Genomic DNA, 25,251 nt, shown 5'->3' with positions numbered 1-25,251 from the left:
CGAAGCCATACACACTCATGCACCCACGCACACATGCACGCAGTGGCCACTTGGCTGTTTATATATAGGTTGGTCTATCAACCCCCAAATACTCCTGTGTGTGTTCTTGGAAGAAGTCACTAAACCTCAAGGTGCCAAATGCAAACAGAAAAAAGAAGAAGAATAAATTGTTCCTCCCTGTTTCAGGAGAGAAATTAAAATATGACAGGAAACAAAATTGTGACAGCATAATGCAATTTGTATCCTCACCACTAGATGACACTGGATCCTCCACACTGTAGCTTTCAGAAAAGAATGAGAGAAAACATTAAAAGAAAAGACACCAAGATGAAAATGAAACCAACATTCTATTATTTCAGATACAAATAAGAACTGACACATGAGGAAAAGCACATCTGTTGCTGCAAAATGTTAATTCTGTCCTCCTTTCTTATTTTCTGGACTTAGTGATGACTTTGGATCCTACCATAGTGCAGCCAACTCTGGTCTAGAGACCGACTGATTGTCAAGTGGGACAATCCCGTAGACGTGGACTCTTGCTGTCACAGGAGTCACCACAAACCCTCCGCTGGTCTTCTGTGTCAAAGCAGAAGAAGAACCACCATGGCCAATCATAGAGATGCTTGTTCACTCCAAGAACTTTCCTGCCACTCGCAAAGGAAACAGAAATCAATAAAAGGGAAGAGAAAAAGACATATGCAGGGAGAATCAACCAACATTCCAAAAAGTAATGTGCATTATTTATTTAAATCATCATCTTCAGTATTATCACGGCAATTGTCTTTAAACCCATCCCTGTCATCGTCCTCTCGACAACATTCTAGAAGCTGGAGGGGGAACTGGTTTATTCTGCCCTTCATCACGGTCACCTTTATGTCCTGTCAAGTGTGGGCGACCACTTTCACAATTGCCCTAGTTGGACCTTGGACATGTGACCGTTTATATTCTAAAGCCCTCCCAGACTTGGCAGCCCGCCTTGCTACATATCGTATGAATCAGGACCCCTTCCTCAAAAAAGGCTACTGGTATGACTATACGATAATTAATGAGGATTGCAAATCATCCCGTGCCCTTCCTAAATTTGGAGAGCTAGAAGGTTATGGTGATGCTTTCCTGGGCCCGGCTAACCCGGGGTACTGCTCCTCTGCAGCTCTATATGCCAAAGAGTGGGATGTCGCCATTCTTTCCTGGGCTTGCCTGAAACCCAACATGGAAGAAGGAAAGATGTATCCCACCTTCTTAAGGCCACTACCTCTGTCGTCCCGTGTACTTTTCACTGTGTTGCATTACTTCCGCTGGGCCCATGTAGCAATAATATCAGAAGACAAAGAGCTGTGGGAAGCTACGGGAAATGAGCTAGCCACGTCACTGAGGGCCCTTGGCCTGCCCGTACACCCTGTTGTTGTTATGGAGGCGGACAAGGATGGACCGCGGAGAGCACTGGCAAAGGTTCGGGAGGCAGACCGGGTCAGAGGTGAGTTTAACAGGTGCAGGTTATTAATCTAAGAAAAAAACAAAAAGAAAGAAAGACAAATATTCCACAACATAAAGAGAACTCCCACACAGCATTAGCCACCATTAATGTTTCACACTCTTCTCTCTGCAGTGATCATTATGTGCATGCCCTCTGTTTTCATCGGGGGTCAAGCTCAGTACCATCTTCTGACTGTAGCCTTGGCCATGCGTATGATTGACCGCGGCTTTGTGTTCATCCCCTATGACACCCTCCTCTATTCACTACCCTACAAGAACACATCATACCACATATTAAGTAATGATACCAAGTTGAGGAAAGCATATGACGGGGTTCTTACCATCACTGTGGACTCGAGAGAGCGCAATTTCTATGAGGCCTTCAGAGACGCTCACAACAACTATGAAATCAGCAGCAGCGCCATAGCAGAGGAGGTAAGACTCAATTAGTTTTGCTACCCCCCCCCCCAAAGTACTGGGACAACAAGTTTCTTATTTCTACTTTAGAGTCTTCAAGACATTCAGGGTTATTTAATTTCTAAACAATCAATGTGACAAGACACGTCCGTGTCTCAAACCACACCTATCAGTAACATGTTCAAATATTTTTGCTTATCTGATAATTGGGTGACCAAAAGGTGCCATGTTCTGTGCTATTTAACACATCTGGATGTTAACTACCAAGAAAGAAAAGCTGACGTTCACACTAAATCTTGTCAGTGTATAGCAAAAATATTAATTAACCTTGTCGTCCCAATACCTTTGATGAAGTAGACAGGAGTTGTGAAGTTTCCATTAAGTGTTGTTAAGTGTTAAGTTTTTTAAATGTAAAGCAAAAAACATTATTAGGTGTTCCACAAGGGTCATTTTTTGAACCTTTGCTTTACTACTACACTTAATTTGTATGATCCAGTGGTTCTTGTCAATTACACTGCATCCGGAAAGTATTCACAGCGCTTCACTTTTTCCACATTTTATAATGTTACAGTCTTTTTCTAAAATTAATGAAATTCATTTTTTCCACTCAAAATTCTACACACAATACCCCATAATAACACCATGAAAAAAGTTTTTTGAGATTTTTGCAAATTTATTAAAACTGAAAAATAATAAACTAAGAAATTACTAGTACCGTACATACGTAAGTATTCACAGCCTTTGCCATGAAGCTCAAAATTGAGCTCAGGTACATCCTGTTTCCACTGATCATCCTTGAGATGTTTCTACAGTTTTATTGGAGTCCACCTGGGGTAAATTCAGTTGACTGGACATGATTTGGAAAGGCACACACCTGTCTACATATAAGGTCCCACAGCTGACAGTGCATGTCAGAGCACAAACCAAGCATGAAGTCAAATAAATTGTCAGTAGACCTCCGAGACAGGATTGTCTAGAGGCACAAATCTGGGGAAGGGTACAGAAACATTTCTGCTGCTTTGAAGGTCCCAACAAGCACAGTGGCCTTCATCATCCGTAAATGGAAGAAGTTCGGATCCACCAGGACTCTTCCTAGAGCTGCCCGCCCGTCTAAACTGAGTGATCGGGGGAAAAAGGCCTTAGTCAGGGAGGTGACCAAGAACCCAATGGTCACTCTGTCAGAGTGGAGAAAGGAGAACCTTTCAGAAGGACAACCTTCTCTGCAGCAATCCACCAATTGGGCCTGTATGGTAGAGTAGCCGGACGAAAGCCATTCACAAATGGCAGCCCACCTGGAGTTTGCCAAAAGGCACCTGAAGAACTCTCAGACCATGAGAAACAAAATTCTCTGGTCTGATGAGACAAAGATCGAACTCTTTGGCATGACTGCTAGGTGTTATGTTTGGAGGAAACCAGGCACCATCCCTACAGTGAGGCATGGTGGTGGCAGTATCATGCTGTGGGGATGTTTTTCCACAACAGGAACTGGGAGGCTAGTCAGGACTGAGGGAAAGATGAATGAGGCAATGTACAGTGACATCGTGGATGAAAACCTGCTCCAGAATGCTCTTAATCTCAGACTGGGGGGACAGTTTATCTCTCAGCAGGACAATGAGCCTAAGCACACAGCCAAGATATCAAAGTAGTGGCTCAGAACAACTTTGTGAATGTCCTTGAGTGACCCAGCCAGAGGCCAATCCTGAATCAGATTGAACATCTGTGGAGAGATCTGAAAATGGCTGTGGACCAACGCTCCCATTAAACCCGATGGAGCTTGAGAGGTGTTGCAAAGAAAAATGGGCAGAACTGGCCAAAGATAGGTGCGCTAAGCTTGTGGCATCATATTCAAGAAGACTCGAGGCTGTAATTGCTGACAAAGGTGCACCAACAAAGAACAGAGTATGAAAACTTATGTACATGTGATTTCTTAGTTTTTTTTTATTTTTAATAAATTTGCAAAAATTTCAACAAGACTTTTTCATGTTGTCATTATGGGGTGTTGTGAGTTGCATATTGAGGGAAAAATCATTTACTCAATTTTGGAATAAGGCTGTAACATAAAATGTGGAACAAAGTGATGCGCAATGAATACTTTCTGGATGCACTGTACACAGATGATGCACATCTTTCTCTATTGATTTAAATGCCATGGGCAAGCTGATAAACGTGGACTATATCCATTGCTGGCTCTTCATACAGTTGAACACCAACAAAATCTTGTAGTTTGCACTGAAATATAAAGACAGGAAGAGAGTTGCATTTGAAAAACAGTAAGCAGGTCAGGATTGTTGGGGGTAACTCTAGGACAGTTAGTTTTTGAAATCAGTTAAGATATATATCTAAAGTTAAAGGATTTGTATCTCCAGATGATTATGAGAAAGTGGTTCATGCTTTCATGTAGAGACTGAATTACTGACAGATCATTTTGCTGGTTTAACAAAGTTTATTCTTACAAAGTTGCATATCCACCCAAAGACCAGCATCCACAACTGCTGTATATATATATATATATATATATATATATATATATATATATATATATATATATATATATATATATATAGTAAAGTAAGTCCCTTCGCTGCTCCCTTGTTTGCACTTGGGGTCGCCACAGCAAATCCAAGGTGGATCTGCATGTTGAATTGGCACAAGTTTTACATATATATATATATATATATATATATATATATATTTTACTGGCACAATTATACCACTCAGGTCACTGATTGGTGGTTATGTAACTGGACTTCAAATTAGATCTACGCATAGCTGCTGAGTGACCCTTCTGTCTACAAGAACCATTTTTATTTTTTCCTGTTTGTAAAGCAAAAGTTTGGGGGAAAACCGCTGTAGCACCTATGCAAATATAAGGCTTGACACAGCAAATTCAGGAGAGTAAAAATGTTGGCTTTGATGGAAAATGTAACAGTAGAGTGTAATTTCAGCTATATTTGGACTGAATCTTTGCCTGGATTTGGTAAAGTAGTGCCATTTTTGGAATTATCTGGAACTTTCTGATTCCAAACAGTCCCCATTCCTAACATGGTCCTGGTAAGGAAATTCAAATTGACTTAAAATCGTGACAATATACCTCAAAAAACCATGCAAACATTACATTTTCATCATGCGGCTGCACAGTTATCCTGAATTCCTTAACTTTACTGGAAAATCACATGGAAACCTGTTACCTTAAAATATAAAAATTTACACATATGGTGAAACTTTACAAAGAACTTTAAATGGATTACAGAACCACTGGATTATTGTAATGAAGTTTTAAAAAACAGTTTAATTTAGAAAAGTGAGATAACTTGATTCTTTTAATGTGCAACACCCCCCCCCCCCCCCCCCAAAAAAAAATCACAACAACAACAACAACAACAAAAAAACCCAGACAATTTTAAGTTTCCAGTCCACCTAACCTGCATGTCTTTGGATGTGAGAGGAAGCCGGAGCACCTAGAGGGAACCCACACAAACACGGAGAGAACATGCAAACTCCACACAGAAAAGCCACAGGTGGGAATCAATCCCACAACTTTCTTGTTGTGAGGCAACAGCACTAACCACTAAACCACCATGATACCAATAATAATAATAATAATGATAATAATAATAATAATAATAGAAAGGTGCAGCTCTTTCACAATAGCTCCATCTCTTTTGGGAAGGGTTGATACTTGGTCATATCTGACTCTTTTTTGCCCTCAAATTCTTTGGTGTGGTTTATTATAGTTGTTTCATTTATTTTCTTTGCTCTACTTGTACACCCTGTCATCCTGATGGAGGCTGACAAAGCACTATCAAATCACATTTGATCCGAAAAGCATGGAGAAAGTGTATGATTCTTATATGTTTAATATATGAATGCTGTGATCTGGGGCGTAGCCAGATGGTTGGGTGTGTGTGTGGGGGGGGGGCACTCTATATGACATGTTGCTGTTGTAGCAAATCATTTTCTTTTTATGGTTTTGTGCACTTTGAAACACTAAACCCCTTTCTGAAGGATTTGTTTCATAATGCATCATTGATTCTTTTTGCTCATCTTCATCTTGTTTTTTTGCCATTGCTATGTGTGGAATATTTCCTGTTGCAGTTACAGCCTAAATCCACCCAAATAGCTCCGCCTTTGTATGTGATATACCGTATTTGTTTTGCATCAAAGACACACATTGACCTGTCAGATCATCAGTCACAATCACCGCTGCCTCCTCCGGTAGGTTTCGCCGTTCTTTGGAACCATCTACAACATGATGTACTACATCGGTATGGCGGTGGAACACACCCGCTCCAAAGGAAACCGCTGGGTAACTGGCCACAACCTCCTGAAAGATGACAGTGAATTTACATTTAAAGGCTTCAATCAACACGTGTGGTCTGGCAAGAACGGTGAAGGCATGCAGACCCACTACGTGGTGCTGGACTACAGCGGATCGGGATCTTCTCTCACCCCAACTCATCTTGTGGAGGCTGAATATGCAAACGGCAGGACTGGAAGCTTGAAATACCTCGGCCGTTCAGTTCATTTTGCAGGCACCACACCCTACAAAGACTCAACCTGCTGGTTTAGATCAGAATCTGCCTGTACTGGCGGTGAGTGCCCTACTGACATCACGGCCTCTTCCCCCACTGATTCAGACATATAAACTCAAGAGTTTTAATAAATGCACTTTTAGTTTTTGTTTTTTATGAAATCAACTTCATTTATGGATAACTCACTGTGCATCATTTCCCCCTGTCAACTGTAAACTACAAAACATTTCTTAAGTATAGCTTCATATATGATGTTCATACACTAAATAAGAAGATAATGAATATTCTAAAGTGAGAACTGACATAGTGCTCAGTGTTTTCTTTGAACTGGTCAAAGAAGCCAATAAGGCATTCTACAGATTGCGGCCCCTCAATTGGCCACAGCTAATTTTTCGATGTCTGATACATTTGTTAGCCCCAGGAGAGAAGAAATCTGTACAGAAAACCATGTTTCAACAACTCATGTAAAATAAGTCCCTTCGGCTGCTCCCTTGTTTGCACTCGGGGTCGCCACAGCAAATCCAAGGTGGATCTGCATATTGAATTGGCACAGGTTTTACGCCGGGTGCCCTTCCCGACGCAACTCCACATTACATGGAGAAATGTGGCAGGACTTTCTGGACTGAAACCAAGCGCATTAACCACTTGGTCACCACCCCTGCATTTCAACAACTCATGTACTTCATGAAATATGGTTATCAATGCATTTTTGATGATATCTGATATCTTTGACCTTGACCTTACACTTTAACCTGACTTGTGTTGTAAGAAGATGCCCACTGAGTTCATCTGCCAAGTTTGATTGAAATTGCTCTTTGCGTTTTGAAGTTATTGCCATGGATAAACAAATAAATGATCAGACAGAAATGACCATACCCTCTTTCTGCTTCACAATGAGGCTAATAATGCCACCCAGACACATTAACTGATGGCAAACATATCTATCCTAGTACAGTCATGGTATAGGATTTGTTACTGCCTTTGCAGAAACATGCGTAACTACATAAATCTCTAGTTTTGGACCTGTACAGTCTTATGATTAATCCAAAATTGGCTTAAAAACTTAACTTGTTTTCTTTTTTTTATCCCCCAAGATCTGGATTTAGTCACGCTTTTATTTTTTTCTCTCCTCTTCATTCCATTGGCTGGAACTGGAGTTAATCTCTTTCTGCGTCTTAAGTATGTATAATTGAACTAACGGCGTATAAAATGAGTGCTATAAAATTTAAACTTGACTATCGTTTGGGGATTGATTTTTGATTATCGTGGTCTATCCAGGAAGCGGGGCACAGCTGGGTTAAACTTCGGTGAAGGTAATAATGGTAGATCAGGAAGAGCTGTCTTGACCCTGGAAGACCTCGTATTCATCAACACTCAAGTCAGCAAACGGGTGAGTTCTGTTGTTTTTTTTTGTTTGTTTTTTTATTTGTTGTGCTGTTACCTGTAAGACCATCCACTCTGAGCTGACTCTCCGCCACAAACTGGTTGTGTGAGCAGAAGTTAAACGAGGAAAGCATAATGAAAAGCCAGCTGGACATGAAGACACCTCACCACTCAGTGTCTGGGCGCAGCTACTTGGCCTCGACACCAGACAGCTCAAATGTTGCTGTTTTTGAGGTGAGGCCAACGAAGCCATTGCAGTTAGTCCACAAATGCTTTGGGGGTTTATTCACTGAAAACTGTCATTTTAACAACATCACAGGGCGATTGGGTTTGGTTGAAGAAATGCCCCAGCTCAGCTGTAAGTGCTGTCAACAGCAGCACCTTGGATATCTTTGTCAATGTGAGTATCTTACATGTCAGGTCCAGCAGATATCTCATATTTGATGTTGTGAGTGTATAACAGTTTAGAAGAAGTTTATCTCCAGCTGCTGATTTCTTACAAGTCTTCAAACTAGATAGTGACAATCCAGAAACTGCAAAGCCCACTGCCACAGAGATACTTAATCTGTTTATTCTGCTTCATTACACAAACCTGGTTCTAACCTTGAACACGTTCAAGGTCATTCAAGGTCGGATTAGACTTTAAGACCACATATTACACAAGCCAAACATCCAAACTCTGACACTCAATATGGTGTACACATGTGGCACACGGAATTGTGGGTATGTGATGTCAGTGAAGGCAAAAGAATGTGGACAGAAAGGAGTATAGTCAAATGGTGTGAGTGCAGAGTTTCTCTATAGTGTTGTTTGCTATCTCTGATATGGTGTTGCTGCAATGTGAACTATGGTATATGATAAAATACTCTTATTGTTTATGTTCTGTTTTTCCAGTGTGCGCTACCTGGTCAGTAAAACATCTGTGGTAGCAACATGTCAGAACAGACGCTCCTTTTTTCAGCTGTTTGTGTTATTTTGCTGCATGTTTAACTGTTTGGCAAAGACATTTATTTGTATTTGCTTGAAACGAGCATGATTACTAATTGTGTTTTTTCTCTGCAGCATGACGATCAATAAAAATATCAAGGCGTGCTCAAAACAGTGGCATTATCTGTTTGTTAGACCACACACCCGATGTCACCACCAAACGCCAATGCTCCCTAGTAATGTCTAAAAGTCACCATTGACCTGTCTGGCACAGTTTGTCCACCATAAACTATCCAGTTTGAGTGACCTTGAATGTGACATTTACAGTCAAGCAGCACATTGTTGCATGCTCAGGAAAATGTACAACACAGCTATAATGCGGCTAGTGATGATTCCTCACAATGCAAGTGGCAGGTGTCATCTGGGACTCTGTCAGTAACTGCTCATGTGACACAAGCTCATTTGAGTAGTACCCAAGGGTTATTGGAAAGACTCGATACTAAAAACATCTAGTTTGGGTGACAGGAAAAAAGTGACATTCAGTCAACAGTGCTTGCCATCCATAGTGTGATGGTTTCATTGTGTTCTTCCCAGCTGAGGGACATGAGGCAGGAGAACCTCAATCTGTTCCTGGGACTGTTCTTTGATTCGGGGATCTTTGGTGTTGTGATTGAACACTGCACCAGGGGTAGTCTCGAGGACTTGCTCAACAATGAAGACGTGCGCCTTGACTGGATGTTCAAGTCATCTCTGTTAATGGATCTAATCAGGGTACGTTGGAGATAAACACACTGATGTATTTTGTTTTCATATTTATTGTTGTCTCTCATTTCTTACAAATTCGCTTCAGGGGATGAAATATCTGCATAATCGAGACATTATCCACGGACGGCTGAAATCCCGTAACTGTGTGGTAGACGGACGCTTCGTGTTGAAAGTGACCGATTATGGGTTCAATGAAATTTTGATCTCCCAAGGCATTGACGTTGACGTCATAAAGCCAGAGGGTGAGTTCACTTGTGTTCTCAAACATTTACATGCAGTGATGTTATCAATTGACTGATGTGTTTCTTTCCCATTTCTAGATCTACTATGGACGGCTCCAGAGCTCCTACGAAGTTCCAGCATGAGAAGGAGGGGCACTTTCTTTGGTGACGTCTACAGCTTTGCCATCATTGTACAGGAAGTGATTTCTCGCTCTGCTCCTTTTTGCATGCTGGACATGCATCCTAAGGGTGAGTGACACACTGTAAATAAACAAATCAGTTGTTTTTATGGGGAAAAAACTGCTTGTGGTTGCCAGAATAATCCTATAAAAATGCAGTATTAAAAAAAATGTAAATACATTTACAGAAAATAGTTTAAATTTTGCACTATAAGGGTGATTCTTTAACTATGGGCACTATTGGCCTTGTAAATGTAATTTCCACTACACCATTGCCTTACAATATAAAGCGCCTTGGGGCAACTGTTTGTTGTGATTTGGCGCTATATACATGTGCTCTGATGTCACTGTTTATCTCCATAGAAACTACCCAAACAATCTTTCATACAAACTGTTTAAAGGGACATTACAGTGTTGTGGTGGAAATTACGGCAATAGTGTGGGACAACTACATTTAAAAAAAAAAAATCACAACAGTTGTATGACATTGAATACCCCAATTATGTTTTGATTATTTTACTGATATTTTATTCAGAGATATTTTAAAACATTAGAAAAATGTTTCTTTACCATTCATTTTTATCATTGAAGATCAAAAGTCTGGGTGTGGGACAAGCACAAAACGGCAATATTTGCATATAATGATGCTGAAAAAAGGTGAAAAAGTCATCATAGACTACTAGAACAAATTTCTTAACACACTTTCATTGTAAAGATAACTATAAAAGTGTGAAATTTCCCCTTTTTTCTGTTTTTCATACAATATGATCAAAGGACATAATAAGTGCCCGTAGTCTAAGAATCACCCAAAAAACTAACTGTAATTTACAAAAATGATATGGTCTTATGTTTTAAATACTAAATGAATCAATCAAAAAAATCAATAAAATGAGAATGAGTTACTGGCAGCCTTGAACGGTGGATATTCTGTTTGTGAAGCGAGCACACTGCCACCATTCTGTCACCTGGTATAAGTTAGTCTGAAAATGTAATGAACTGCAGAATACATTTTATCCTATTGATATATAGTCTACTCACTTCAAAACAGATATGACTGATATTTTTCAGAACTCCTTATAATAACATAATTTGTACAAATAAAGTAAAAATGTCACTATGACATACAATTCATTATATTTTCAGAGTAGCTCTTTTTGTCTGACAGCACAGTGACCCATTGCGCTTTCCAAATATCCCAGGTTCAAAGCTGCCCCAGCCCCATTCTCCTTGTAAATCTGGAACTGTGTTCAAACAACCAGATCAACATGTGGATCCTATGCCAAACCTCCCATGGTGGCCAAAGCAAAATGGGGGCAGCACAACAAAATCTCATGAAATGGGATTCAATGTATAATTAATAAAAAAAAAAAAAAAGCATTTAAATTCAACATAAATAATTAGTTTAAAAATAGCACGATAATGTTAATGGGAAAAATGTTGAATTTACCAGTTTAAAAAAATATATGTATTTTTTATTAGCTTTATACCATAAAATTTACAGGTTATTTTAGGTATTTACTTAGTTTTACTGTATTTCTTACAGAATTATTCTGCCAACTACATCTGCCAGTTTTTTTTAATCATTTAAAAATAACAGATTTGTTTCCCACATGGTGAACAGAGAACATTAAACAGAACACATATTTTAGACAAATACACTCAGCAGCCACTTTATTAGGTACACCTAGCCAGTACTGGGTGGGACCCACTATCACTTTCAGGACTGCCTTAATTCTTTGTGACATTGATTCAACAAGGTGTTGGAAACAGTCCTCAGAGATGTTGGTCCATACTGACATGATGGCATCATGCAGTCGCCCATTCAGCCACTCTGCCCATTCTCCTGCCCTCTGACATCAACAAGGCATTTTCATTCACACAACTGCTGCATACTGGATATCTTCTCTTTTTCAGACCATTCTCTGTAAACCCTTGAGATGTTTGTGTATGAAAATCCCAGTAGCACCTTCTGAAATACTCAGATCAGCCCGTCTGGCACCAACAACCAAAGTCACTTAAATCCCCCTTTCTTCCCCATTCTGATTCTTGGTTGAAACTTCAGTATGTTGTCTTCATCGCGTCTAGTTGCTAAAATGCATTGAGTTGCTGCCATGTGATTGGCTGATTAGCTGGTGTACCTAATACAGTGGCCGGTGAGTGTACATATCCATTGTGTACGTGTACACTGACAGAGATTATCAGCAAGGTCAGAGAGCCCCCTCCCCTGTGCCGCCCGATCGTGTCAGTGGATGAGGCCCCAATAGAGGTGATACAGGTTATGAAACAGGCCTGGAGTGAAGAACCGTACAAGAGGCCCACCTTTGAGGAGATCTTCAAACAGGTAGAACCTCTGTCTCACCTTCTGCTCCTCATATGTTGCTGTGTTCACTCCATTCATGTGCACGTCCATTTCACTACAGTTCAAGAGCATCACCAAGGGAAAGAAGACCAACATCATCGACTCCATGCTACGTATGTTGGAGCAGTATTCATCCAACCTGGAGGATCTGATTAGAGAGAGAACAGAGGAGCTGGAAGTGGAGAGACAGAAGACCGACAATTTGGTGGCGCAGATGTTGCCCAAGTGAGTGACCGGCAATTGCTGGAAAAGATTTAGGACATTTTTGTTGGAGCTCACTGAATATGGCTTAGACTTTATTTACATCAATCATGAAAGATTTTTGTGCTATATGGTAAATCTGTCTGGAGTAGGGGTAACGGGCACGGTGAATCAGTAGCTATATCTGCAAAACTACATATATATTTGTATCAGTTATGCCTTATTTTATGCATAAAGACATCCTCCTTATAAATTAGTGTTTTGTTTTTGGATACATTAAGGGTAAAACTAAGTGGCAAGTGAAGTCAGTTTTTTTCCTATCAAAAGTAAATTTTGTGGATGTCAATGTCTTTGTATTTATTTCTCACTACAAAGGAAAGGTGGCACAAAAAATAGTTATTAGTTAGAAGACTACCGCGTCCAACTGATGAACATGTGTTATGTCTTCTCCAGACTATCAGCTATTTGATAATATGACTTGTGTGTGTCACATCAGCCTGATCCCATCAGATCTCAGTAGCTAAGCATAGCAGGACCTGGTTAGTGCTTGGATAGGAGACCTCTTTGGTCAAAATTGGGCAAACGTTTTCTGTTGGGGTGACCAAATTTATGCACCTGCCTAATTTTGTTTAAAGAATTATTGCACACTTTCTGTAAATCCTATGAACTTCATTTCACTTCTCAAATATCACTGTGTTTGTCTGCATTAGAAGAGATGCAAAGAGGAGAAACATTTGCAAATGGCCACCTTAAATACCCTTTCTCATGAATGGATTCACCTGTGTCAGGAGATCAAGGGTCAGTGAGCTTACCAAATCAATTTTGTGTTCCAATAATTAGTGCTAAATGTATTCATATCAATAAAGCGACAAGGGTGCCAACATTGTCTATTTACTCGTTATGATCAATAATCATATTGTGGTTCCAAAGGCTACGTGCCTCAGACTGAAACGATTAGAAGCCTCACTGCAGCCGAACAGTAAAAGCCTGTGTGTGCTGAAAAGTACTAAGAGTCTGGTAAAGTGACACGTCGTCCATGATGGCAGTTCATGCCACAGAGCTGAAAACAAGGATTTGGAAATGTTGTTTTAATCTGACTTTCTCATGATGAGACTTTTTCCTACGTCCGATCCGTCATCTTCTTCATTTCAGGTCTGTGGCACAGGCTCTTAAAACAGGCAAACCTGTCAAACCCGAGCATTTCAGCGAAGTCACGCTATACTTCAGCGACATCGTGGGCTTCACCACCATCTCGGCTCTCAGTGAACCCATCGAGGTGGTCGACCTCCTCAACGACCTCTACACGCTGTTCGACGCCATCATCGGCATGCACGATGTGTACAAGGTTCGAATTCATTCATACACTCAGCGCAACAACAGTGCGAAACACTAAGCCACCGTTACATTTCATCACATGTAATTTAATGTTCGGGCCCACTGAAGAGTAGGACTATAAAATCTTTAAATACAGTTATTTAACACATTGATACAAGATACAAAATTGATACGATATACAAGTGTTTGGACACACTTTCCCATTCAATGGAATGATGAAAAACCTCATTAAGCCAGGATAATGTGGCTCAAAAGCCCCCCCACGACCCTTAATTGGACTAAGCGGTTGAAGATGAGTGTGTGTGTGTATGTGTGTGTGTGAGTTACCAGGCACAGAACCACAGTGGCTTAAAATCATACTGTGATGCCATGAGGTCCCATGAAAGGTGTCAAACTGCATGTCGGTCCCTGCAGGTCCTTGCAACTGGTCCCTGCATGTTGGGACCACACACACACACACACACACACACACACACACACACACACACACACACACACACACACACACACACACACACACACACACACACACACACACACACACACACACACACACACACACACACACAGCAGAGGTCAACAATCAATCCACCCACCTTTTTGTTAATCCACAAACAGCTCATCTGTGGTTTGGTGGTTTGGGGCATGAACAATCTTTTATATAACGGCTGAGTGGATCCTTGTCATTTGATTGGTACTTTGTATGTCACGTGACATGGATTATTCGTGCCATTTGTGTTGCGTTGCATTTAGCATGAAAATATGGTTATTCACCATGCAAATTTGGTTCCATACATTTTGTACCATTGCATGCTGGGAACCCTGCGCACACACACACACACACACACACACACACACACACACACACACACACACACACACACACACACACACACACACACACACACACACACACACACACTAGTGTGATGGTGTTTAGCTAAACATGGCAGAGTTTGTTTTGCTGACAGACGACGATTTGAACGAGCTAACTGATGGTGCTAATTCTTCTAACACACACAGACAAACAAATCCACTACACCATAGGCCGTCTGGAGGCATGAATAGCTGTTAGGATGAAAAGTTGGACAGATTTCTTATACGATTTTTTGCTGGTCTGAGGAAGTACACAAAGTCTTTTTTTTTTTTTTTGGAAGTATCACAGATCTGTTTTTCCTAGTTGACTGACAACAATTGTGAACTCTTATTTAAAGTTTGTGTTGGAATGTTGATGTCAAAGCACCACACCAAAATGTAAGTCCCTTTTCTGTTATTTCTAAATTAATATAATATCAAATGACAAGCATCTATTTTAGCCATTATATAAAACAAATAATGAATGTTTTTACATTCTTTCAGTGGAACAAGTATTTAATTCGGTGAAAGCTGGAACTTCAGTGAGCCTCGTTGAAGTTCCAGCTTTCAACAAATTAAATATTCATACCATTGAACTCATAAACAATCATTATTTATATGCTATTTGATTTGCTTTACAGAACATATTTTTGTGTTTGTCCTTCTTTATTTTCATTATCTTTACATCTATACTGTTGGCTGCTGGTACTTTTTTTTAAAATTGCTGTTTTATTATGATAGTTTTTCCAAGTGTTGTTTTTTATGAAACCTATTCAACTGCATTAAATAGATGCAGCATTGTCCTTCAAATATCTCTTGCATGTCCAACTCTTCATTTTGTGGTGGTTAGGTGGAAACTATCGGTGACGCCTACATGGTGGCCTCAGGAGTCCCTGCTAGAAACGGAAGCCGTCATGCAGCCGAGATGGCTAACATGTCTCTGGACATCCTTCACTGCATTGGTACTTTCAAAATGAGGCACATGCCCGAATTAAAAGTCAGGATCCGGATTGGCCTACACTCTGGTAAGCATTATATCTGTATTTATTTATCGTCAAGTCTTATTTCATTTTGAAGATCTTTTACATCCAAACTATGAGTGGATTTGCAGCACAGGAATACCTGAGAGGCTTCACAAGCTGCAAAAGGCAGGGAGGTATTTTTACCTCCTTTATCCTTGTCTGGAACTTATTCCAGGAATAGTTATTGGCTATCCACTTAGAACACTGTCATCCAGTTAAGACACGGTACACTTTGCTTTAGTCTGTTTTACAGAAGCCCAAATTGTAAAAACAAATTAGGGTGGTATGAAAAATGTAAAATAAATAAATAAATAAAACAAACACCAGCATCAAAGAAACAACCTAAAACAAAACCAAAAAACAAACAAAATGCAGTGGCTTTTAGGGCCCCTTCACACAGTGCCAGCAGCTGGAACATTTGTAACCACATCACGCAGTTGCTGTGAAAAAAAAAATACATGCCACCCACAGGATTCGAACCTGGAATTTACAAAAGCTCTGATTACCAGACAGGAACTTTACCACTGCGCTACAGTCACTGTCTTATAACAGGAGTGTGAAATGGCTAAAATTAACAGAGATAAATGGACTTTTTAAAAAAATTTGAAAAAAACACCTTCACAACTGACCAAGCAGTGTTTGTTATGGAGTATTTCTGCTGATACATGTCCCACTGTTGGCTTGTCATATAGTCCTGCGGCACGCCACTCACAGGACACGCGTGTTCTGTCAGACAAATGCGACATTCAGATCACCTACAGCGTGTCCACATGAACTGATGGTCCGATTTAGTTGGGACAGCCTGTCAATGTGCGCATTGTGCGTGCTATCCAGCCCATTGTAAAAATGATAAATATTTATATTTATTTCCACGTGAGGACAGCAAGCACACACACGCACGTCAGCCAAAACATGGTACGTGTTCTGCAGCTGTGACGTCAATGACCAGAGATGTCAACAGTTGCTGCTGTTGGCATCCAGCCATGCCCCCTGTCCGGTCAGTGCACAGACCAAGGTGCCACTCTGTGATCAGATGAGAGGCGCCTTGCCTGCGGGGGGGGGGTTGAGCACTTGAAACACATGTACACATGCGTTGTGGGGGGAACCCACACTCTGGCATGCCACATGTGCAACTTCACATTTGTGGGGGCACTTAGACAAATTTCACCGCCAGCTCGAAAGTGATCGTCTGCTGACAGTTTTTGTACTAATAGTGCAAATGGCCACACATTTTCTAGGTGCCAAGCGAGCGGTGTTAGATGTTCATGTGTATCACCTGGAATTTGGCTGACACCTGCCGCAAGAGGGATCAATGGGCTCTCACAGGGCACTCTTTGTCTCTCAGCCGCTGGTGTGCGCGAATAGTTGTAGCAACAGCTGTACGAGGCATTGGAGGCAGCTCTGATTTTGCACGTATAGCATACGATGCCTGCTCCATGTGCAATTCAGCCACATTCATACTATGTGTGAAAGGGCCCTTACATTTTCTTTGACAAGCATTTCGTTGCAGATTGTAACCCATGATGGGTAACTGTAACTGATGATGTTTCATGTTTTGTTTGGTCAATTTAATTTGTTAATATACGAGGTCTGTTAGAAAAGTATCTGACCTTTTTATTTTTTTCAAAAACCTGATGGATTTGAATCACGTGTGCTTACATGAGCCAACCTTGAACCTTTGTGCGCATGCGTGATTTTTTTCATGCCTGTCGGTTGCGTCATTTGCTTGTAAGCAGCCTTTGTGTGAGGATGGGTGGAGTCTCTCGTCGTTTTTTATTTGCAAGGAAATGATGGAACGACTGGAGCAGCACGACTGCATCAAATTTTGCCAGAAACTGGGCGACAGCCAGGTGGAAACCATTCGGATGATTCAGACGGCTTTCAGTGACGATGCTATGGGCATCACACAGATTAAGGAGTGGTACAACCGGTTTAAAGACGGCCACACAACGGTGGAGAGCGAGCCAGGCTCCGGGCGGCCATCAACACGCTGAAATGACTGGCTCATTTCCAAAGTGAACGCTGTGGTGATGTGGGACCGTCGTGTGACTATCCGAGAAATTGTGGAAGAGGTGGACATCAGCACTTTTTCGGTGCATTCCACTGTGACAGAAGATTTGGCCATGAAAAGAGTTGCAGCGAAATTCATCGGCACGAAGCTGATGGCGCATCAAAAGCGCCTCTGTGATGAAGCCTCACAGGACATGTTGGGACATGCCCAGCTCTTGCACCATTCGGAAGATTCAGATGGCTTTCGGTGGCTTTTCAGTCTTGTGACTATCCAAGAAATTGTGGACGAGCTGGGCATGTCACAACATGTGTTGCAGGCCTGAAATGCAGGAATGAGTGTATGTTAACAAATGAAATAAAGTTGACCACACAAAACATTAAGTATCTTTGGTACATACTGACTGTGATGAAATAAAAGTCAAAGTAAATGTAAGAATTAATACATTTAAAAAAAAATGTCATTTTCCATATTGACCCAACTTTTTCTGATTTGGGGTTATAATTTTACAAAGGTGCTATGGCACACAGGACAGATTTCACATGTTTATTTTCTTATTTCTGTACATCTAAACCCTCAAGCAACCAAGTGGGATCATTTATGACTCCTGTCAAATATCTGTTTACCAGGAGTCATAAATTTCACAGTTTTCTAATATTAATTGTAACAAAGTTTCCTAGCATGAATTTGTTAATCTACTTGTCCTGCATTTGTTCATAGAATTTTGTGAGGATTGGCCGATCCATGTGGCAAGTATAATCCCAACTTGTGCAGGGTCACTCATGACCCCGGGAAAATCTATGAGTTTTTTTGACATTATAGCTTTAGATGGTATTGTAATTTGCCAGCTCTAATCATTATATTTTACTGTTTTGTAAAGACTGTTTTGTAAAGAATAGCAAGATTTACAGCTGCACAAGCATTGAGACTGATTCTTGATGCCCAGAGTGAGGATGAAAAGGATGATGGACAAATATTTTAGAGAGGGAACTAAATATGAAGAATCCTAAAGCAATCATTCATGTAGAATTTTCGAATATAAAGTCAGTGGGGTCATAAATAACCCCACTTGGTCATATTATAGCTAAAATAGCTTGGTCGCTTGAGGGTTAATCATCATCTGATCTTGGCATGCCAAACCATTTTGGGATCCTCCATGTTTACTCTTCAGCATAGTAAAATTTCCAATCTTTATGTCAGTTTTTCAGGGTTTTAGAGCCAAAAAACCAAACCAAATTAATTTTATATAATAAAAATTAGCAGTTAGGAGCCATTGGTATCTTCAGCTAAACGTTTTGGCAGTTTATCATTTTAGCATTATCAGACTTTTCAGTTAGCGGATTACTAGTTATTGAAGCTAACTTCTGGATTAGATGTGCCCACCACTGATTGTTTTCAGTTCCCATCCCAGGAAATGGGGTTCCAATGTAAAACCAAAATGTTGCATGTTTGCAGGTCCAGTTGTAGCAGGAGTTGTGGGTCTAACGATGCCTCGGTATTGTCTGTTTGGAGACACCGTCAACACAGCATCTCGGATGGAGTCCACGGGATTGCGTGAGTGTGATCCACATTATTACTTCTACCTGACAGGTTGTGTTTGAGAGGACAGCTGTGTGCATGTTGCTTCAGGCTAAACAGGGCTTTAAGTGAGCAGTCCAACTAATCCTTTAAGACTATCAGCAGAATTAGAGCCAAATTCAAGTTTCAGTCACCACATTTGACCTACAGTACTACATGGAATGCATATTGAAAATAATGCAATACCAAAGTACACTTTTATAGCTTACAACACTTTTATAGCTTAACAACTGCAATGTTTGGTATACCAACAACAACAACAACAACAAAAAAAAACAAGTACTGTTGGGTATGCTTATTTGTTTTGGTGAAAGAAGCGTATTCTATAGTGCTGATATACCGCCCCCAAGTGGCTATGTGCAAACACGACAGACTGATATTTGCCGGTTGATATTTTAATCTTGATTTATAACATGGTTTGTTATAATGACGGAGAAATAACACAGTATTACTATTGCATTAACACCGAGTTTTATAGAAAATGCTATCCTTTATCATTGTTATTATTATTAATGATACCTAGTTCATATTTTGCTCAGATTGCCACACTGACTACATGGTGAGTTGTTGGTTATTTTTGTCTGTGTTTGTTTCTTTTTTGCCATAAAATAGACACATTTTCAATCTTCTAGCCACATAAGATTTATCACATTATTATTTTTATCCATCCTTTTTATATACCCGCTTACTCCAACTGAAGGTTACCGAGGGCTGGAACCGATCCCAGCAGTCATAGTGTGTGAGTTGGGGTACACCCTGGACAGGACACCAGTCTGTCACAGGGCCACACATAGACAGACAAACATTCACACACTCCTATGGACAATTTAAAGTTTCCAGCCCACCTAACCTGCATTTCTTTGGATGTGGGAGGAACTCAGAGCACCTGGAGGGAACCCACACAAACACAAGGAGAACATGCAAACTTCACACAGAAATGCCACAGATGGGAATCGATCCAATGACCTTCTTGCTCAGAGGCAACATTGCCAACCACTAAGCCACCATGCTGCCTGTATACACAATCAAAATTACAAACACAGGGAGAACATGCAAACTCCACACAGAAAGAGCGGGAAGAGATCCCATAACCCAACAAGTCACCATGCTGCTGCCTATTATTATTGTTGTTGTTATTATTACACATTTTACTAAGGAAACAATACAGTAAAATAGATAATGTGGGCAGCATGGTTGCTTCGTGGTTACCACTGGTGCCTCACAGCGAGAAGGTCCCGTGTTCGAATCTGACTTGAGCTGTCTGAGTGGAATTTGCATGTTCTCCCCGTGTTTGTGTGAGTTGCATCCTGGTGCTCCGGCATCCTCACACCTCCTAAGACATGCAGGTTTGGTGAATTGGTGACTCTAAATTTACGGTAGGTATGATTGAATTCGTCTGTCTTATGTCATAGACTGGTGGCCTGTCCAAGATGAGCCCCTCCTCTCACCCAGTGGCTGCTCCAGGTGGCAGCCCCTCCCCATAACCCTTAACTGGATTAAACAGGTTTTTGGGGGGAGAAAAAAGGGAATGATGAGTGAGAATGACAATATTTTCTGGGCCTCCTCTCGTCTGTCCTCTTTCCACTAAAATTCAGTCAGAATCTATCAATTGATGCATATTTTGGGGGCTGTGTGGCGCTTAGCTGTTTAGAAAAATGTGGTCAGTGGAACATTCTTCAAATTATTATACAGGTAGTCCCCCATATTTCAGCTATTCCTGTTTATTTTAATTTGCCAGAGTGAATTTGGTATAAGTCCCCATATGGATTTAGCACGTTTTCTAAAAAAAAGTAACCCTAGCAGACACAAAGAGAACATGCAAACTCCTCACATCAGTGAGCTTTGAATCCATAACCTTCTTGCTGTGACACAAGAGTGCTAAAACTTTTGACATATTTATTTTTACATGAAGTGAAAGTGATGGAACATTTTGTTTTACATCCATCCATCCATTTTCTTCCGCTTTATCCGGAGTCGAGGCACGGGGGCAGCAGCTCAAGCAAAGCCGCCCAGACATCCCGATCCACACACACCTCCCCCAGCTCCTCCTGGGGAACCCCGAGGCGTTCCTAAGCCAGCCGATAGACGTAGTCCCTCCAGCGTGTCCTGGGTCTTCCACGGGGCCTCCTCCCAATGGGACGTACCCGGAACACCTCTCCAGTGAGGCGTCCAGGGGGCATCCGGAAAAGATGCCAAAGCCACCTCAGTTGGCTCCTTTCAACGTGGAGGAGCAGTCGAGCTCTACTGAGTGACCGAGCTCTTCACCCTATCTCTAAGGCAGCGGCCAGCCACCCTGCGAAGGAATCTCATCTCGGCCACTTGTACTCACGATCTCGTTCTTTCTTTCATGAGCGAAATCTCATGAACATAGGTGAGGGTCAGAATGTAGATCTATCGGTAAATCGAGAGCTTTGCCCCCCTGCTCAGCTCTCTCTTCACCACGATGGTCTGATACAGCAACCGCATCACTGCAGACACTGCACCGATCCATCTGTCGATCTCACGCTCCATCCGTCCCTCGCTTGTGAACAAGACCCCGAGATACTTAAACTCCTCCACTTGAGGCAAGGACACTCCACCAACCTGAAGAGGGCAAGGCACCTTTTTTCGAGAACCATGGCCTCGGATTTGGAGGTGCTGATTTCCATCCTGGACGCTTCACACTTGGCTGCAAACCGCCCCAGTGCACACTGAAGGCCCTGATTTGACGAAGCCAACAGAACTACATCGTCCGCAAACAGCAGAGATGAGATTCTGTGGTTCCCAAACCGGACCCCCTTTACACCCTGGCTGTGCCTAGAAATTCTGTCCATAAAAGTAATGAACAGAACCGGTGACAAAGGGCAGCCCTGGTGGAGGCCAACGTGCACCGGAAACAGGTTTGACTTACTACTGTCAATGTGACCCAAGCTCCTGCTGCGGTCGTACAGGGACCGGATAGCCCTTAGCAAAGGACCCCGGACCCCATACTCCCAGAGCACGCCCACAGGGTGCCCTGAGGGACACGGTCGAACGCCTTCTCCAGATCCACAAAGCACATGTGGACTGGTTGAGCGAACTCCCATGAACCCTCGAGCACCTGATGGAGGGTGTAGAGCTGGTCCAGTGTGCCACGACCAGGACACTTTTGGACATGCTTGTGCTCGAACATGGTGTTCGTGATGGACAAACTGTGACTAGCACAGAAGTCCAACAACTGAACACCACTTGGGTTCAGATCGGGGAGGCCGTGCTTCCCGATCATCCCCTTCCAGGTCTCACTGTCACCGCCCACGTGGGCGTTGAAATCCCCCAGCAGAACAATGGAATCCCCATTCAAAACACTATCTAGTACCCCTCCCAGGGACTCCAAGAAGGTCGGGTACTCTGCACTGCCGCTCGGCCCATAGGCCGAGACTACAGTGAGAGACCTGTCCCCGACCCGAAGGCTTAGGGACACGACCCTCTTGTTCACCGGGGTGAACTCCAACACATGGCGACTGAGATGGGGAGCAATAAGCAATGCTACGCCAGCTCGCTGCCTCTCCCCGTGGGCAATGCCAGAATAGTGGAGCGTCCAGCCCCTCTCCAGGAGCTGGGTACCAGAGCCCAAGCTGTGCGTGGAGGTGAGCTCGACTATCTCTGGTCGGTATCTCTCAACCTCCTGCACAAGCTCAGGCTCCTTCACCCCCCAGCGAGGTGATGTTCCACGTCCCAACAGCCAGGGGCTGTGAGCGCGGACCGGGCCACCGGGCCACCCACCCTCGACTGCCACCCGACCCCCATGGCCCCCTCTGCAGGCGGTGAACCCACAGGAGGGTGGGCCCACGTCGCTCTTTCGGCCTGAGCCCGGCCGGCCCCGTGGGCTAAGGCCCGACCACCAGGCGCTTGCGCGTGAGCCCCAACCCCAGGCCTGGCTCCAGGGTGGGGTCCCGGCTCCACCATACCGGGTGACGTCTCGGTCCTTGATTTTGTACTGGTCATGGGAGCTTCATGGGAGTATTTACATCTAAATACTATATAATTTAAAACAAAGAGTGCTGAGAATTAAAGAATAACTAAATATCTGATGTGACTACATTACCTTTAAAACTGAATTCTTCCGGGTGAACTGCATGGTTTCGTATGACCATCGTTGCCCCTACCTTTCTACACTGTGTAAAGCAGAGTAAAGTGGTTCCCAGTGCAACACATTTCTTGTTTCTACCTGACAGATGTCACTTTAAGGCCATGTGCCCACTTCCTCTAAATCACAATACCACCCATGCTCATGTGAGCATGTTGGTCTACAGATGAGGTGTAAATGGACTGCATTTGTATAGCGCTTTTCCATCTGCATCAGACGCTCAACGTGCTTTACAATAATGCCTCACATTCACCCCGATGTCAGGGTGCTGCCATACAAGGTACTCACTATACACCAGGAGCAACTAGGGGATTAAAGACCTTGCCCACGGGCCCTTGGTGATTTTCTTGTCAGACTGGGATTTGAACCAAGGATCCTCTGGTCTCAAGCCCAACCAACGCTTAACCACTAGACCATCACCTCCCCTGATGCAGTTGGGTGTAAAGCTGGTGTGTTGTTAATTATATGTCACCAAAAAGTGTTTGTGCTTGCAAAATCTGCATCTAAAGTCCAGTGCTGTGTATTTATCTAAAGAGTACAACACTCATGCACCTTACAGTCACCTGCAAAGGGGTATTAGTATAATGGTGAATTATGACTACTGTTGGAGGGGAGCAGTGAAAGAAAAACACATACTTTATGAGGAAACTGTCCATCTCAACTCCAGATGCACATGGATCATGAGTATCATGGGTTTTGAACCCAGGACCTTCTTGGTTGGGGGCTCACCATGCTACCCCTACGTATTAATGAAGTAAGTCCTTATAGGGCATGAGGCCCATCAGGCCAGAGCTTATCTCCAGTTTCTGTAGCATGAAGTGGACAAGAGTCCATGACATCCCCCTGTACCCATTTACAGCTGGGTGGACTGGGACAATACAGATTAAGTGTCTTGTCCAACCATACAAGCAGGATTCATACCCAGGTCTACATATTGGACCCATCCCAAACCATGTTAACACTAGGGTGCTTCAGACTTTAGCTCAGTACTGTAAAGTGTATTGTGCAAATGTTAAGTCATTTTCTGTGGTTGGTGTCACAGCTTACAGAATCCATGTCAACCAAAGTACAGTTGATATCCTGAACAGCTTGAAGCTTGGATACCAAATTCAACTCAGAGGTCTAACAGAGCTGAAGGTAAACCAGTAAATTATGGGGGGATTGATCGATCGATCGATCTATCTGTCTATCTAAATAAATGCATAAAGATGTGTATTGAATGCTTCTTGGTTTTTATAATGTTTATAATTTAGGGTAAAGGGGTTGAGAACACATATTGGTTGGTTGGGAGGGAGGATTTCAACAAACCTCTGCCTATTCCACCAGATATAAAGGGGTAAGAAAATATTCTGGCTTTATTTATCCAATTTCCTGTAATGTGTGTGACTCTATGTTACACTGAATATCTTGTAAAGATTAATGCATCACAACTTGATATGCGTATTATCATTAATTTTTTTTTTTTATTCCAGTGGAAGCAATCATGGTATCAATCTGGAGGAGATTCCTGTTGACAGGAGACAAAAATTCCTGGATCGTCAGAAGAGGATGGGCTAGTCGGAATGTTTTTTTTTTTTTGGACAGAACTGACATGATTGTTTCCATGACAACTTCGTTCAGTGAATGAACGCACAGACAGATGTGTGAGTGGAATGTGGACAGGACACGCAGAGAACACATATGTCCTCCGGAGCGAAATGTGACCCAACAAATATTAGCTCTGTTCACCAAGAGTGGAACTCCTTCACAATTCTCACTTTGATCTCCATCAGATCTTTGGGATAACTCAGAGTGAGAATGCTATTTAAATACTATTGTGAGGCAAATTCAGATCATCACAATCTCTCATCAGCACTTTATTATAATCAGTAAACCACTTTATATTTTCAGC

The 25,251-nt window shown here is 42.1% G+C and overlaps 1 protein-coding gene across 1 annotated transcript; it reads left to right on the top strand.

Moving 5' to 3' along the window:
• Nucleotides 1-603: 603 nt before the first annotated feature.
• On the top strand, nucleotides 604-25,251 carry gucy2d (guanylate cyclase 2D, retinal). Its single transcript, XM_034178619.1, has 18 exons — nucleotides 604-1,474; nucleotides 1,607-1,908; nucleotides 6,110-6,482; nucleotides 7,517-7,601; nucleotides 7,701-7,812; nucleotides 7,920-8,039; nucleotides 8,125-8,205; nucleotides 9,327-9,503; nucleotides 9,583-9,739; nucleotides 9,818-9,967; nucleotides 12,090-12,238; nucleotides 12,318-12,481; nucleotides 13,610-13,802; nucleotides 15,498-15,672; nucleotides 19,133-19,231; nucleotides 24,403-24,497; nucleotides 24,614-24,696; nucleotides 24,833-25,251. Exons 1-18 carry the CDS (start codon nucleotides 604-606, stop codon nucleotides 24,915-24,917), a joined length of 3,471 nt encoding a protein of 1,156 aa, XP_034034510.1. The 3' UTR covers nucleotides 24,918-25,251.

This window comes from Thalassophryne amazonica, chromosome 9 (assembly GCF_902500255.1).
Source record: "Thalassophryne amazonica chromosome 9, fThaAma1.1, whole genome shotgun sequence".
NCBI classification, from domain to species: domain Eukaryota; kingdom Metazoa; phylum Chordata; class Actinopteri; order Batrachoidiformes; family Batrachoididae; genus Thalassophryne; species Thalassophryne amazonica.
This window is presented reverse-complemented; position numbering and strand designations above follow the sequence as displayed.